The sequence below is a fragment of the Ambystoma mexicanum genome, chromosome 3q (genome assembly GCF_040938575.1).
Source record: "Ambystoma mexicanum isolate Mex_15411 chromosome 3q, UKY_AmexF1_1, whole genome shotgun sequence".
Classification (NCBI taxonomy): domain Eukaryota; kingdom Metazoa; phylum Chordata; class Amphibia; order Caudata; family Ambystomatidae; genus Ambystoma; species Ambystoma mexicanum.
The window spans coordinates 248,185,416-248,200,987 of NC_090926.1; the positions used below are offsets into that span (position 1 = coordinate 248,185,416).

The following is a 15,572-nucleotide window of genomic DNA, read 5'->3' on the forward strand; positions in this document are numbered from 1 at the left end:
ATTACAATCTCCACAGAAGTTACAAATTCTTTTGTCATCAACTTATTCGTGAAGTCCCACCACCATGCAGTACCCCCCCCACCACCGCTAACCCCCTGGCCAATCACCAAACACACTTACCTCATGCAACCCCCTCTGCTCAATCTCATTGACGCAGTGCACCACAACAGAGGGGATCATTGGAGGTGTGGAGGAGACAAAGTCAGCAAGAGTGCCCTAAAGAAAAAAAGAAAGAAACCAGTGGAAACTCAACTGTTGAACCAGAGAAGGCAAAATAAAGTGTACAAAAGTTTTGATTGGATCATCAGCCTCATCGTGAACTGCTAGGGCAAATATTCCTCTTGCTGCTTTCCACTGTAATTTCAATATGACCCGGCATATTTGACAGTTGTGAAAACCTGGCCGACATTTGGTACATAAAGCCTTCTTAGCTTCACTTACTTGCTTTACTCTACGTTGGGAGCATTGGTCAGCCCCTAAACCTGCTAGTACAGAGAGACTGGCAACATTTAATGTATATTTCATGAGCCTAGGACAGGCTAGAGGCAGTGAACCCCGTTTTACACCTTTTCCAGTTCATTATTTTAGCCACATAATACATATTGAAGTATAAAATGGCTTTCCCATGTCATGTGGTTTCAGTCTTGCCTTTTGCTGTTCGGGCATTGTCCTGCCCACTCAGGTCAGAACGATGCATACGAGGCAGTTAAAATGGATTTATAAAACCAGCCGAGGCCAACCTAATATGGTGAACAGGAAAGGCACTGAAGTCTAGCCAAAACCAATCAAAGTAGGTAGCAGAGAGGCAAGTCTTCGACGTACGAAGCGATGGGAGAACGGTCTCGGGCACCAAGCACATCTAATTTATTTACATTTTTATTTGACATTTGTTTGGCGCCTATACACAAGTGTTTCCAGGTGCCGCAAGGCAAGTTGGGGGGAAGGTGGGGGTGTGCAGGGGGACATGGGAAGAAAGAACAAAAACAGTCACAATCCTACGATGCAAGTCCAAGACAAGGTGGTAAGCGCAGGGGGTAGAGGTGGCTAGAAGGAGAAGTGCAGGAATGGGGTTTCCAGGGGAAGTGGGAAGGGAGGTGGGGAGTTAAGAGGAGGAGTGCGGTGGACCAGGTGGACTGGTCCTGGTAAAGGTGCCCAAGGGAAAATGCTGGCAAGGGATGCTGCGGGGACTTGTAGGGGGGTGGTCTAGCCCCTGTATGACTCTGAAGGGACCAAGCCCCAGTCGCAGAGGAAGAGGGAAGGAAGAGGAGAAAAGGAAAGGAAAATCGAGAAGTTTGAGGGGAGCAGCGAGGTCGTTCCAGAGGGAGGAATCAGCAGAGAAAAAGGATCCAACCCCCCACTCTGCTTAAAATGTTTGACCTGCTGAGAGTTGGAGCCAGAGGACCGAATGCCTCTGGCAGGGAGGTATTTAGGGAGGGAAAGCTGGATGTAGAGAGGCCCCAGACAGCCTTGTGGATGATTGAGGGTGGCGAGATTATAGGGCTGGAGGGATGGGTCTCTGGGCTCGAGGCCAAGGATAAATCTTGCAGTCCAATTCTGGATTAGTTGAAGGGGGCGAAGGGAGGCAAGAGGTGGATTGAGGAAGAGGCTATTGCAATAGTCCAGCCTAGAGAGAACCGGGGCTCTGGAGACGTTGAGCTTCTAAAGGAAGGTGAGGAAAGGTAGACTACCCCAGAGGAGGTGGAGCTGAAAGTTGGACTTCTTGGCAAGGTCAGTGAAGTGTGGAGACATAGAGGAGTCAAAAGATAATCCCAAATGTGTTTGCCTCAGAAGTGGGGAGGGGACCCAAGGAGACTACCCCAGCCCCCTCCCGACCCCCCCCAACTCTCTGGACAGAGGGGGACCAGGAGCAGGCGTTCCATTGAGAAGGATCTCGGACTTACTGGCATTAAGGCAGAGATCAATGGCAGAGCATCATGCCTGAATAGCAGTCCGGTATGAGAGACGAGGGGGAGGAGGTAGAGGATGGCAGATTGGAGAGCCAAGAGTCGTCTGCATAATACTGAAAATGAGGGGAGACCGAGATCAAATGGGCCATGAAACCTCTAGGCAAATATTGCCACACACTTACTATGAAACAGACACATACATTCACCCTTAGGATTGGATTCAGTAAGTGTAAAACAGGATAGTACTCTGATGCATAAAGTTCAGTAGAAACATGTTCGATCAACCATACAACTTTTCTCTAGGTCTCAGCAAGTCCAGCCCTAAGATGGATTGGGACCTAATTAAGTCATCAGTTCCAAAGTTAAACTTTCAGGGAACTTTATTAGGCGATTGGCTAAAGCCAGGTTTTTTTTTTTTTTGATTTATTGGACATTTGTATGGCGCCTATACACAAGTGTTTTCGGGCGCCACAAGACGAGATGGTGTCAGGGGGTAAAAGAAATAGAGACAGGACTTTGCGCCCATGTAACCCTATGGATGGGGGCCCAGATTGATCAACGTCCACCCCTTACTCAGATTTCTCCAGACTGCTGCGAAGGTTCTTGAATCAGTTGGACACAAGTTCTTCTGTCCGTGGACCTGTTAAGGGAGTCCCAGTGGTCACCGGAGGTCAGTTTCAGAGGCAGGATTTAGTTTCGGTCAGACAGTGCTTGAATCTCAGTTCCACAGCTTAACACTATTGGGATGAAATATTTAAAAAAAAACATCTGTGGCGCAGGCTACTTCAGGACACCTCTAGGGAGCAAAGATAACAGGTTGAAATGGGAGTCCACGATCAGGCAGCTACTGGTGATCTTCAGTGGACAAACAAAAGCGGTCCTGCATGGCTTCTGTTGATGCACGAAGGCTGAAAATCCAGGAGCAGGCATCTTTTCGTCCAAGTGGAAATTCCTCCAGGTTCCAAGTATACACTCTGAACAGTGACAGCTATAGTGAGGTTGCCCAGGAGAGAGTTTGCCAGTTCACTGGTGGTCCAGGAACCCTTCCGAATGTTCAGCTATGCAAGTTCTTGTTTTACCCCACAATTACAGCAGGAAAGGCAACTAGACAACTGTGAACCAGAGGGACCCCACTCCCCCAAACATGAGTTTTATCCCAAGGTTCAAGAACCACCAGGCCAGGAACAGCTAGGTGCAAAGGGAGGCCAAGGCCCACTTAGGATAAAGGAGATCAATGGTAGAAAGAAACTCCACTGCTCGGGTCTCATGTGACCCTGGAGAATGCAATTTAAGAATCAGGGTAAAATTATCTGGGGAACTGGTACTCGTGGTGCTGGTTGCTGCAAATTCGGAGCAGGAATGGCAAATTAGTGAATTTAGTGGCTGGTTTAAACCTACCGACAATTGGGATCTGCCGTTGGTGTAGGTGTAACTAGTACCTAGGAATGATCCAAACACAATAACCCCAAAAAGGAAGACAACAGGAGCGATATCCTACTAGGCGAACACCACAACATCAGCGATGGCAGCAATCTACAGGACGCAGCAAAATTCACAGATCAGCCCAAGTGAGCAGCCAGTATAGTCAGCCAACCAGCCAGCAAAAAAGCCCCACAACAGGAGCAACTGCTGGAGGTGACAAGAAGTGCCACGACCAAGCAGACGCAGAGTAACAGCAAGCTACTCAGATTTTCAGGCTGGAAAGATCTACCTCTACATACCAGAGCAAGTAAGCGGTTACTAGGGACACAATGCAGGGGAGAAGGTTCAGCAAGTACAGCCAGTCTCACCTGCAAGGTTGACTAAAGATTAGAAGACTAACAAGGATTCCAACAGATAGGAGAAACAGGTGTGCAGGAACAATGGAGCTGAAGGTACAGCCAGTATGGCCACCCCACGTTCCTTAGCAGCCCATCTCAGCAGTAGCTTTCCAAAGTTTTGGGGAAATCTCAGAATGCCTACAGCCTCCCAATAGATATCCTTTAAATAAAAGGATGGCCATTCAACCCACCAATTGCATTCCCAGCAACACACAAAGGTTTTGTTATCCAGCCAAACAGACTGGGCCTAGAACAAAAAAGAAATCCTTAAAAAAAAAAAAAACACACTCCCCACAAGATATAGGTTGTGAGGTTTGAGTGATTTAGTCTATACCAGCTAAGACCACACTAGAGGTTGAAGCGGTGGGATTAACGTGCACCCACATTAGCACAACAGCCATTCTAATATGTCTGTCTCAGGGCCCACCACCCCTAAAAAAGGTAAGCCAGGGTAGGACTTAAAAATAAATCTAACTTACACTAACAAATCTCCACTCACCTTACTATAGTCATCCTTTAGTAACCTCGAGAAAAACTATCTTCGGATATCATACCTTCCTAGCTGCAGACAACTCCCACCTCCATCTTAATTATGATCGGTGGTTTCCATGCCCTCGCAATTCTGCTTTCCCAAGCCTCTGCCCTAATGCCCACCCCCGTTGAACCTCAGCAGAGTCAAAATAAATTAAAACATCCATAATATGCTATACCTCCCCAATCCGGACAGGAGTACCTCCGAGTGTTGGGATGCAGGGAAGGGGGCAGCGTTCCCGACACTCTGGATGAGAAACTACTCGACAGTCCCTGCATTTCAGTGAAAGTTTCCCAAATTTGATGCGCTTCCCGCAAGGCACGCAGGACTCCGGCTTGATAACCTGAATATTAAATTATAAACAAAAATAATAATTGGTTAGTGCATTTTACAGTTTTCCTGCCAATTGTTGGAACCAACACAACAGTGATCTTATGCAAGCTTCTTTGATGAAAACATACCGTTTTTGAAACGAAGTCATGTAGTCTCATGCCACCTGTGCTTTGCGGAGTTCTGGTGCCATCGCTTGCAGGATGAAAGTCCACATTTCTACCACCCAAGGTAGAGTCGCTGCTCCAGGTTTGCAGACTGGCTAAAAAAAAAAATAACAAAAAAAAACATTTTTTTTTAAAAAAAAGACACCCAAGAAAAAGAAAGCTTACTTATTTGTAATCTTAGTTACCAATCAAGGGTATCGTCATGAAATTCATAGATCCTACTGCATGCTCAATGTTTGGTGCTATTAAGGACGACGTCTAATGGAAAAGTCATAGTCAATTTCTATCCTTGAGAGCAATGGAAGTTACCTACCCGAGTCCAAAGCAGGGTCTGATTGATACTTTGCCTCCTCCACAGAACAATATTTTTGTTTTAATATACAGTTAGCAGGCCGAGACGTCAGAAAATAACTAATCATGCACACATGGTGCCCTTCGCCCCTGCTGCGCTGCATGGGTGCCTCATGACACCCACCAAAAGTGACAGTACCCCTGTGCAAACACTACCCAGCCACGCTCAAAAGTTGCTGGATACTTGCCACCACAGTTGGACCTATGCACAATCTGAAGCAATCAAGAGGGGGCGGCCAGTTGTCAAAGAATCTGTAGCGGGCACAATGTACCCATCTGAACAAATAAGTGAGGCTACTTGTTTTTCTAACTAATCCCTGTACATAATTTATCAAACAGTTCAGAATGTGAGACCTCAGCTGCACCATAGATTAAGCAACTTAACACTGGCTCCCGGTTGCTGCAACATTGCCAAGAAGTCCAACTATCTGCTCTTGCTTCTCAAAGAAATGTTACCTTTTCTCACCTTCCCACAGAGGCTCGATGTGACTAGCCCTGGGTCTCGCTAGACTCTTGAATCGTCCTTCCATTCTGCAACCCCTCCCAACTTATGCAGAATAGGGCAGCGAAACGCATCCTTTGCCTTAAGCCCAGGGACCGCATCTCTCCTGCTCTAGTCTTCACTGGTTCCCGGTTGCTACTCAGATTAAATTCAAATCCCTCTGCATCACCCACAAGGATGTCTGGGCCCGGGGACCACACTATCTTCAACTTTATCTCACCAAATATTCTCCCTCTAGACCACTACACTCCTCTGGCACCAAATGTGTGTGTAAAGAGTTTTGCTAAACCGAGGGTAAGGGGGAGGCGGTTGGGGGTTGCTCACTTTCCTCTGCGGGATCCCTCTTTTGGAATAGCCCCCCCCCTCACCCCCCCTTGAGCAGGATCTTCTCAAATACTGGAAGCTCCATAAGACTTTCCTCCTCCTCTGCAAATCCCACAGTTGTTGAATCTGTGTCTGGCCCTTATGCATACTTCAGGGCATTGACCTCCCACAACAATTCTTCCCAGCTCTTGTCCACTGACAGCACCATGCATCTGCACAACCTCCGCTCTGGAGTCTCGCACTTCCACCTCCTCCGGCACAGGCCGCGTAGCATTCAACATTCCTAGCACTTCTTCTATGGCTCACCCACAAGCTCATACTTCGCAGCACTTACCCCATTTTCCCTCTCCTTTCTGCACTTGCACGTTCTGAATACTCACAAGGCATAGGTTCATCCCTCTCCCTGCTCTGCTCTTAAACATTGTGTTGCAATGTACTCCCTCTTCTCTCTCCCCACCCCACCCTCGCTCCTGCCCTGTGGGCAGCTTGAAACAGTATTTTCTAATTGTACAAGCAAACAAATGAATAAAAAATTATTTACATGGGATGTGTGGCACCACAGACCTCCCAAACAGTGCCTCCACTCTAGAATAATGGCCTTTTGGATCTTTTGCCTCTTTGTAGTCAGAACATGTGAAGTTCCCCTGCTACTGAAACACTTTCAGTATTTGCTCCTTGGTAGCTTAGAAGGTGTTGGGTAAGAATTAGTGCAGTCCAACTAGTGAGGACTACACAAGACTTATCTGCTTGGTATTAGGTAACAAACCTTTTAATATAGGCATGTACTACACAAGTTGGTAGTGGGACTGAGCAGCCAGGCTTATCTTAAGACCAGTAATGTGAGCTATAGAGCTGTACAATCGAAATCAGTAAGTACAAGTATCCAAGTAACCCTTACAAAGTTAAATATAAATATTTTTTAATATACACAAGGTTTAAATAAGCATTCTTTAAAACGCATTAACTGCTAAAGTTAGGATTCAGTTTTTAAAAAATAAAAGTTGGTAAAGACTTTTCTTATGCCAACATGTTCCAGCACACAGAGTGACTTCAATAAAAGGTCAGTATTGTATTGGGTTATTTATATAGCGCTCTTCCCCATTTGTATGGCCTCAATGCACTTTGTGATTGGAACGCCCTCGGTGACCGCAGTCAATGTGGAGATTCTAGGAGTTTACATTAAGAGATGCATGTGTGCATTTTCGCCAGCTTAGGACTTAAGTGGCTGGCTAGACTTCATAAGCAGCCCAAAGGTCAGACACGTGGGTGGGCGATGTTGGTGGTTTGGGATAGAGCGCTATTGTTGAAGATTCGATATGCGCACAGCTATACCGAATTTTCTTTTCGTTGGTAGTTGCTGTATGCTAGTAGCAGAGGTGTTGAGGTACGGCAGGGGGTTTCAATGTGGACGGCTATGTGCGCTGCTAGACCGGAATGGCATAGCCATAGCTGCATTCTACAGTGAATGGATGTTTGGCCGTGCCTGCGGCCTGTGTCCACAGAGGTGGTGTAAGGTATATGTACCGTATGCTTTAGTGTAGTTCGGCTGCAGTTTTTTTTTCCCTTTGTCCAATGTTGACAGCATGGTCTCTTAGTCGTCTCTCTGGAATGAAGTCTGAGCAACAAAGGCGAGTGCAGTTTATCTGTGTGCCTCTGCAAATGCTGCTGGCTTCCCTGCAGTATATATCGGGTTGGAGTGTTGTGCATGGGTGTGATAAGTTTGTCAAGGTGAGCCGCTGCAAACGCTGCCAACATCTGAGCTGTGATTGGTGTATAGGGATGTTGGGCTCAGAAATGTATTTTAGAGAGGGGGGGGGGGTTCAAGAGGATGTTGGGAAAAGCCATGTTTTTAGGGCTTTTCTGAATTTCAGGTGATTTCCTGTATTGCAAATGAGTAGGGGTAGTGAGTTCCAGATAATTGGCAGTTGTGAAGTCGGACCACTAGTCGATATGCTGTGCGAGATCTGAGACTTGAGGGCTGGTAGCGCAGGATTTTGTCCCAAAGGAATTCCGGACGGGTGTTGTGGATGATGCAGGTGGCTTTTAAAAAGGTAGTGTGTCGACCAATCGGGAGCCAATGGAGGACTTTTAGTGTAGGGCTGATGTGCTCTCTGGGAGGTAGGTTAATGAGCAGGCGTGCGGCAGCCTTTTGGATTCTTTGGAGTTGGAATGCCATAGCGCCTAGATAGAAGGCAGTTTGCGTATTCTAGGCGGGCCAGGATGGAGTTGATGGCCGAGAAGCGGCGAGGATAGGTGAAAAAGGAAAATACGCCTGAGAATCCGTAAATTTAAGAAACAGGTTTTAGATACGGCTATTGGTTGGGGAAGGAGGGCCTTTTTTCTGCAAACTAGGATTCAGTTTTCCCAGGGTGGAGGATGAGATGGTTGGTCATCATCCTGGGGTGAATATCCAAGAGGCATGATGACCGTCCGGACTGCCAGAGCCTGGAGATTTTAAGGATGATCTGGGTGTTGTCTGCATAGTTGTAGCAAGTAAGACTGTGCGGATGATTCCCAGTCTATGGCACCTGCTCAGGACAGTCGGGTGGGTTTCGCGGGAAAGCCTAGGCATCATAGAGAGATAGTGTTAAAGTTAAATGATATTTGTTTCAGGATTGTAAATATGCTTCTTCGTTATTCTTGTATCTTGTTGTTATATTGTAAAGCGCTATATACACCTAATAAACATAAATCCTCTGGAACTCTGATTTCCTACTTTTCCTGTCATGCCTACTGCTGGCCACTGGACCATTAGTGTCCCCTTCTTGATCCGAGAACACTCATGCCCTATATTAGGGAAGGACTGCTAAAGCATAAGGCCTCTGTGGGGGAACTAGTGCTTACTTGCTAGTGTTGGTTCTGTAACTGTATATTCCTGAAATAGAATAAGTTAGTTTTACTCACCTTGAATTGCATACTCCTATTCAAAGTGTTTAATGCTTTGGTTTACTTAACAAAAGTATTCTGTTGGTTTTGATATTGTGTTTATTGCTTATAATAGTACTTATCTTTCTAAAGAATTATCTTTGCCTGTGTGTGTATATATATATAATAAACTATTTGTACATTTATCGGTGTATGTGTTTCTTTAGACATATATATACTATACGTTCTTTGTACCTACCTACAGCCCTTACTTCCTCTTAGGATAAGCCTGACAGCTCTGTCATTGCTACCTTACCTAATGCTGGGAGGTACAGGCCTGTACTAAGAGTTGGCGTTTCTGTATCACCCAAGGGATCAAGAAGGGGACACAAATGGTCCAGTGGCCAGCAGTAGGCATGACAGGAAAAGTAGGAAATCAGAGTTCCAGAGGATTTATGTTTATTAGGTGTATATAGTGCTTTAATCCAAAGCGCTTTACAATATAACAACAAGATACAAGAATAACGCAGAAGCATATTTACAATCATGAAACAAACCAAAGAAACAATATGTAGAACAATTTACGTAGATGGGGAAGGGTGAGGGGAAGGGTGAGGAGGACGGGAGCGAGGAGGTAATCAAATGAAAGATGAAACCGTTTTCAGATTCAAATTTCCAAGGGGGTAGGAGGAGAGAAAAGGGAAGGGAGGTAGGAAGGGATAGGAGGGAGAATGGGGAAGTGGGGGAGGAGTGATGGTAGGGAAGGAGGTCGGGGGAGTGGAGAAGAAGAGATTTTAAGGAGGCGCGGAAAGAGGTGTAGGTGGGGATGGAGCAGACAGAGAGGTAAAGAGTTCCAATGTAGGGGGGCCAGGAGCTGGAAGGAACGGAAGCGTGAAGAGGCGCATGGGGACGGTAATAAGAGATGAGCAGAGCGGAGAGAGCAGGAGGGAGTGTAAAGTGAGAGGAGAGAAGAGAGATAGGGGGGGGTGCAAGGTCATGAAGAGATTTGAAAACCAGACAGAGGAATAGGAAGTTGGGAGTGAAGGGAAGCCAGCCAAGGTGAGAGCGCAAGGAGGAAATGGAATCACAAGGACCAAGGAGACAGAGTATGGATGGGGGAGTGGTAGAGAGATTTGAGGGGGGGTAGGCGAGAGGCAGGGAGTCCAAAAAGGAGAGAAGAGCAGTAGAAGAGATGGAGGAGATTAAGAGTTTAGAGTTATGGAAGGTGAGGGAGGAGCGGAGCTTGCGAATATTGAAGAGATGGTGACGACAGGCACAAGAGGGGAGAGAAATATGATGGGAAAAGGAGAGGGAGGAGTCAAAGTAGAGAGCTAGATTGCGAGCACGAGTAGAGATGGGGAGATTGGAAGGGGGAAGTGGATGAAAAGGGAGGTTGGGGTAGTGGGGGAAAGTGTAGAAGGAAAGAAAAGGATTTCAGTCTGGTCAGTGTTGAGGGAGAGAAAGTGGGTTGACATCCAGTTTTTGATAGCCGTAAGGCAGGAAGATACAGTAAGATGGAAGTTGGGAGTGAAAGAAGAGATGGAGAGAAAATATTGGGCGTCATCTGCATAGAAATGTGAGATGCTGAAAAAAAAAAAAAAAAAAAGGATAACGGGGGCAAGAAGGGATGTATAAAGTAATAATATAAAAAGGGCAGAGTACAGAGCCTTGGGGGACACCGTAGTCCAAAGGAATGTTGGAGGAGGTGCGGCCGCCGCAGGAGACAGCATAGGAACGATTGGAGAGGTAAGAGGAGAGCCAGGACAGAACAGAGCCTTTGAAGCCAAAGGAAGAAAGAATATTGAGGAGTAAGCGGTGATCGATGGTATCAAAAGGCAGCAAAAAAGGTCAAGGAGGATAAGGACAGAGGATTACCTAGCGTAGCGAGCAGCAAGGAGAGAATTGAGAACATAAGTGAGAGCAGCCTCAGTGGAGTGTTTATGGCGGAATCCAGATTGAGAGAGGGTGAGGGGGAGGAGAGAGTGAGTGGATACAAAAGTAGAGTTGAGAGTAGACTAGGCGTTCAAGAAGTTTCGAGAGGAAAGGGAGAAGCAAGATTGAACGAAAGTTGGAAGCAAGAAGAGGGTTAGCAGGTGGTTTCTTCAGGATTGGGATGATAGTAGCGTGTTTGAAGGCTGAAGGGAAGGTGGCAGAGGAGAGGCAAATGTTGAAGAAAGTGGTTAAGTAGGGAATGAGGAGAGGGTAAATCTTAGGAATAAGGGGGTGGGAAGAGGATTTAGTCTCCAACAAGTAAGTATCCGACTTTAGAGTCGGTAAAAAGGTTCAGGGACTTCACAGAAGGCTCCCTTCACGCGTTCCAGCGTTAGGACTAGGCGAACAGTGTGGGCGAACACAAACGTGCAAATCACCATCATAACCACATTTTCAAGATACCAGATGAACGGCTGCATCTGAATGATTCGCCTCGCTATCCCAGCCCAGCACTCTGACGAGGGGACTTCAGGGGGTGGAATGTTTCTTCTGGAGGACCAACAGGAGTCTGTCAACGTTTCAGAGAGATGTTCTTCGGTAGACGATACACAGCACTCCGCCTCGAGGCTCCAGGGTATTGGCAGTTCGCAACCCAGGGTAGCCACAGCTCGTCGTGGGGTGGCTCGTAACACAGGTCTGAAGATGGATTGGTCCGACCAGTCAAGTGTTGGAGTCATAGTCTTCGGGACTCCTGTTGCATGGAAGAAAGGGTCATCACAGGCAGCGGTTACTGAGCAGACATCACTGGTCACCAGCCATTTAAGTATGCTTGTCACTAACAAAAATGTTACTGTATAAATGAGAAAGGGGATACTAGGTAACCCCCTCAGCAATCCACCTAAGGTGGTGTGTGCTGGTCACACAATGTTGATTGGCATAATCTAGCCTAGAGAGGATGATGGCTAGGATTGCAGAGATTCTGTGAGGGCAGGAGAGATAGGGGGAGATTTGCCTGAGAATGTGGAGGTGTTAGCGGCAAGATCTGAAGACGCAGTTGATGTGGCGAGAGAGCGCAAGGTCCGAGCTGAGGGTGAATCCCGGGTTCTTTAGCGAGGTGGCTGCTGTGGCAAAGGGCCCTAGGGAGGGTGGGTTCGGGCAGGAGAGTCGTCTTGCCCCAAATCAGGATTTTGGTTTTGCCCGGATGGAGGGGGAGGCAGTTGGCCATCCAATGGTAGATAGCCTGCCTGGAAATAATCACAGCAGCTCATCATCCCAAAGTGAGACACACACAAACATCAGATGTTCAAACGGCAATGCACAGTCAGGACCAAAGTGCTGTTACACTGTAGCAGCAGCTGCTTCAGCACTCTGGAGCCTGCACAGTCTCTGAACTCTGCACTCCCACCGCTGTGCCCTATTTATGCCTTTTCCAACCTCATTCCAGCTGCCTTCCCGCAGCCTCCTGTCATGATCAACCGCCACCACACACAAAAAATAATATCCCAGGCAGCTGCTCCCCACATGAGATAAAGGAAAATATATGGAGAAGCATATACTCGAACACAGACTAAAAGTAGCAAGCATAGCAAAGGAGAATGGACAGCTGTTTACCTATGGATTAATCAAACTTGCCTTTGTCATCTAAAAGCAGTCCCAAATACCTCAGGAATACACAATGCAGAAAGGCTGCTGCTGAAGCCACCGCCTGAGAGAAGCACAGCACATCCAGAGAACAGAATTGAAGATCTTCTGAGCTCACCTTCCTTTTTCCTCTGCTGCTGGAGCAGCGCAATACCCCATTTCGGCGACCTGTGGGACGTCGTGCACCCGAATCATCTGCACCAATCTTGCTGCTAGGCTGCCTGGTGAGTTCTGGGTAACTTGAGGGACAGCTCAGGTTTGTGGGAGGACTTTTGAGCTAGTTAGACTTTAAACACAGGGGGTGGCGTATTACCACATTAAGTTGTTTATTTACTCATACTTTATGTAAATAATATTTATTTCTTCATTGAGTAAATAAACATGTGGTAGGACGCCACCCCGTGTTTCATGCCTGGCGAGTTCATCATGCATTGTGCTGTTTCTTTGTCTCTCCCCCTCCCCCTTCCATCTTTCTGCCCTCTCCCTCCATGGTGCTCTACATCTCCCATATTTACCCTAACTGCTACTCTATCACCTATCCTACCTCTCTCTCTCGAAGCCTGGAAGGAAAACGTTTATAAAAAAGGACTGGTCTCCAACCCTGGCCTGCCCATCGCTGACACCTACGTCAATGCTTCTTCCAGGCAGACTGTCACCAACATCCTCTTTGTCACTCCCTCTCGTGACCTTTGAACTCATGGTCTCTGTCTTCTCCCCCTTCTCTTATTTGCCCATTGATGGTGGAACCAGATGAGAAGTACTCTTGGCACACATGCCACACTCTAGGTGCATCATTAATGTCCACCGAAATGGCACTGTCATGGCCCAGGGCTCTCAGCCCAACCTTCTCCTTGATAGGCGTCTTCCTTCTCTCATCAACTTCCTTCCTTCCTTCTCCTGCCACCCCCAGCCACTTCGCCAACAACGGGTGTACTGCATCCCTGCTCGGAAGACCTTCAAAAAATGTGGCAATCAGCTTCACTTAGCTACCCTCAACTCTCACTCTGCCATTAAAAACACTCCTCGGACACCGGTCACCTCCTTGAGGACTTTGACCTTGACGTCCTCGCGTTCACAGACATAACTGCCAGCTCCGTCACTTTAAAAAAATGTTTTATACACTCCTTCCTGACGGCTACAAGATCCTCTCCAAGCCCAGGCCTGACCGGTCTGCAGGTGGAGTGGCCCTGAGCTTCCCTGATTGGGTCCCTGCTACTATCATACCCACTCAGTCCTACTTTTCCTTTAAATGCCTTGTCTGCAGGCTTGGTGTCTATCTTCTCGTTGACTCTTGCCACCATCTACAGGACCTCTGGTCTGGTCTACATCTTTGTTTTGGAGTGGTCTGACCTCACCTCTTCCTCAGACCATGCTCTCCCGTACTCTCATTGGCTAAGCTTGTGACAGCACTGCCAGTCTCCTTCTCCACTATTCGACCGATTAAGTGTCAGTTGCTGCTTTTGCTGCGACTCCAGCCACTGACTCTCACATCGACACAGCCCTTGCTAACCTTCACCTCTCCATCTCCAACACCCTGGACATCCTTGCCCCGGTCACGAGGATCCGCATGAAGCCTGCCTCCAAATGAAATACCTGGCATGACTTTGATCTAGCTTCTCACAAACAAAAATGAAAAGTTGCTGAATGAAGTGGCAGGCTTCCAGCACACACCGACGGACTGGCCCGACACGTGCTCCAAAGGCAATAAAGACTCTCCACCCACACGACGAAGAGGACCCATATCCAAGCCTGCATCTCTGGGGCCAGCAACACAGCCAAACTGTTCAAAATCTGCAAGAACCCGGCAATCGCACTGCAGTCTCCACTTCTACGCCATCCCAGGCCCTCTGCACTGGCCAAAACTCAGGACATCTTGTCCTCGCTCTCTACTCCCCCCCCCCCCCCTCCTCCCACACCCCTTCTCAGGCCTCCCTTGCCCCCCACTCATCTCCCCATCCCTCCTACTCTCCTCCTCCTGTTATGTTAGGAGGCATTTATATAGTGCTCTGTATATCATTGGTATGACCTCAAACCGCTGTAAATTGAACACCCTCAGGGACCGTAGTCCGTTGAGAGTAATGTGTGCTTTGGTGCACCAATTATGTGGGCAGCCAATGCAAGTGCCTAATGGTAGCTGCAGCCTAGCATTAGGTGTGGTGGTATTTGATATCAGTTGACCGAGTGCAGTCTGGAGGATGGACATCAAGATTGGGCTCTGGCTGCGTTAGGCCTGTGTAGGACGCTAATGCACGCTGCTATGCCAGTTTGTGGGATATAGCTGCGTTTTATTAGAATGATGAGGTGTTTGTGGCTTAATGTTCATATGTGAGCAGCTAGGCTGAAATTGATCGAGGGGTGTAGCTGCACTCCAATTGTGTGTTGGTGTAAAGTACAGAGCGTAGAGAGTAAGCATAGTGCTATGGGAGGTGTTTGGATGGAATTATAACCTAAGGAGCTAGCTATTCCGGATTTTAGGGGCACGTTTGCTTAAGCATACTCAGTGGCGACATCGCTTGGGATCTCATTGAGCATTGGTCATCAGGTTGCAGGTCTTAGTCGCCTCAGATGGTCATAGTTGGTATTGAGGAAAGGGCCACATTTTTTTTGAGCTTTACGGCAGGTCACAGTCTCGAGTGTGTCGAATTATGTGGGTGGGGGGTGAGTTCCACAGAGTAAGGGCCAAGGTTGAGAAGGCGGATCCTCCGATCCGGACTGAGTTTGAGGTTGGAATCACTAGAAAGAGGGCAATGCTTGATTTTAGGGTGCAAGGTAGGGTTTTAGCTTCTCTTGTAGGCACGTTGGGCCGGTCTTGTGCACTGCTCGGTGAGTGACGCATAGGGTCTTGAAGGTGGCCCTTCGTCCTACTGGGAGCCAGTGGATCGTTCGGAGAGCTGGTGAGATATGGTCTCTGTCCCAGGGCGAGGAGCAGTTTTGCAGCAGCGTTTTAGGCCCTTGGAGTTCATGGAGTTGGTATGCCGGTGCTCCTAGGTATAGGGAGTTGACATAGTCCAGGCTCGACATAACTACGGCATGTCTGTTGGGGTAGGGAAAAATGCGTCTGAGAAGTTTGAGGTGGTAGTGACTACATTTTGACACATTGTTGATCTGACAGGAGACGGTTAGGCCGGAGTCCATATTGCAGCATAGGTTTTTCACTATATCAGAGGGGCGGGGAAGTGGGCAATGGGAGTGGATGTGGTA

The 15,572-nt window shown here is 47.6% G+C and overlaps 1 protein-coding gene across 3 annotated transcripts in view; it reads right to left on the bottom strand.

The window, feature by feature from the left end:
* RACGAP1 (Rac GTPase activating protein 1) overlaps positions 1-15,572 on the bottom strand; it is a 176,102-nt gene that overhangs the window by 56,899 nt on the left and 103,631 nt on the right. For all 3 annotated transcript variants that reach the window (XM_069653668.1, XM_069653669.1, XM_069653670.1), the window contains exons 9-11: positions 4,721-4,851; positions 4,438-4,602; positions 121-216 (exon numbers count right to left, since the gene is read on the bottom strand). In XM_069653668.1, coding sequence (XP_069509769.1) covers positions 121-216; positions 4,438-4,602; positions 4,721-4,851 — 392 coding nt within the window. The remainder of the gene's footprint in view (positions 1-120; positions 217-4,437; positions 4,603-4,720; positions 4,852-15,572) is intronic.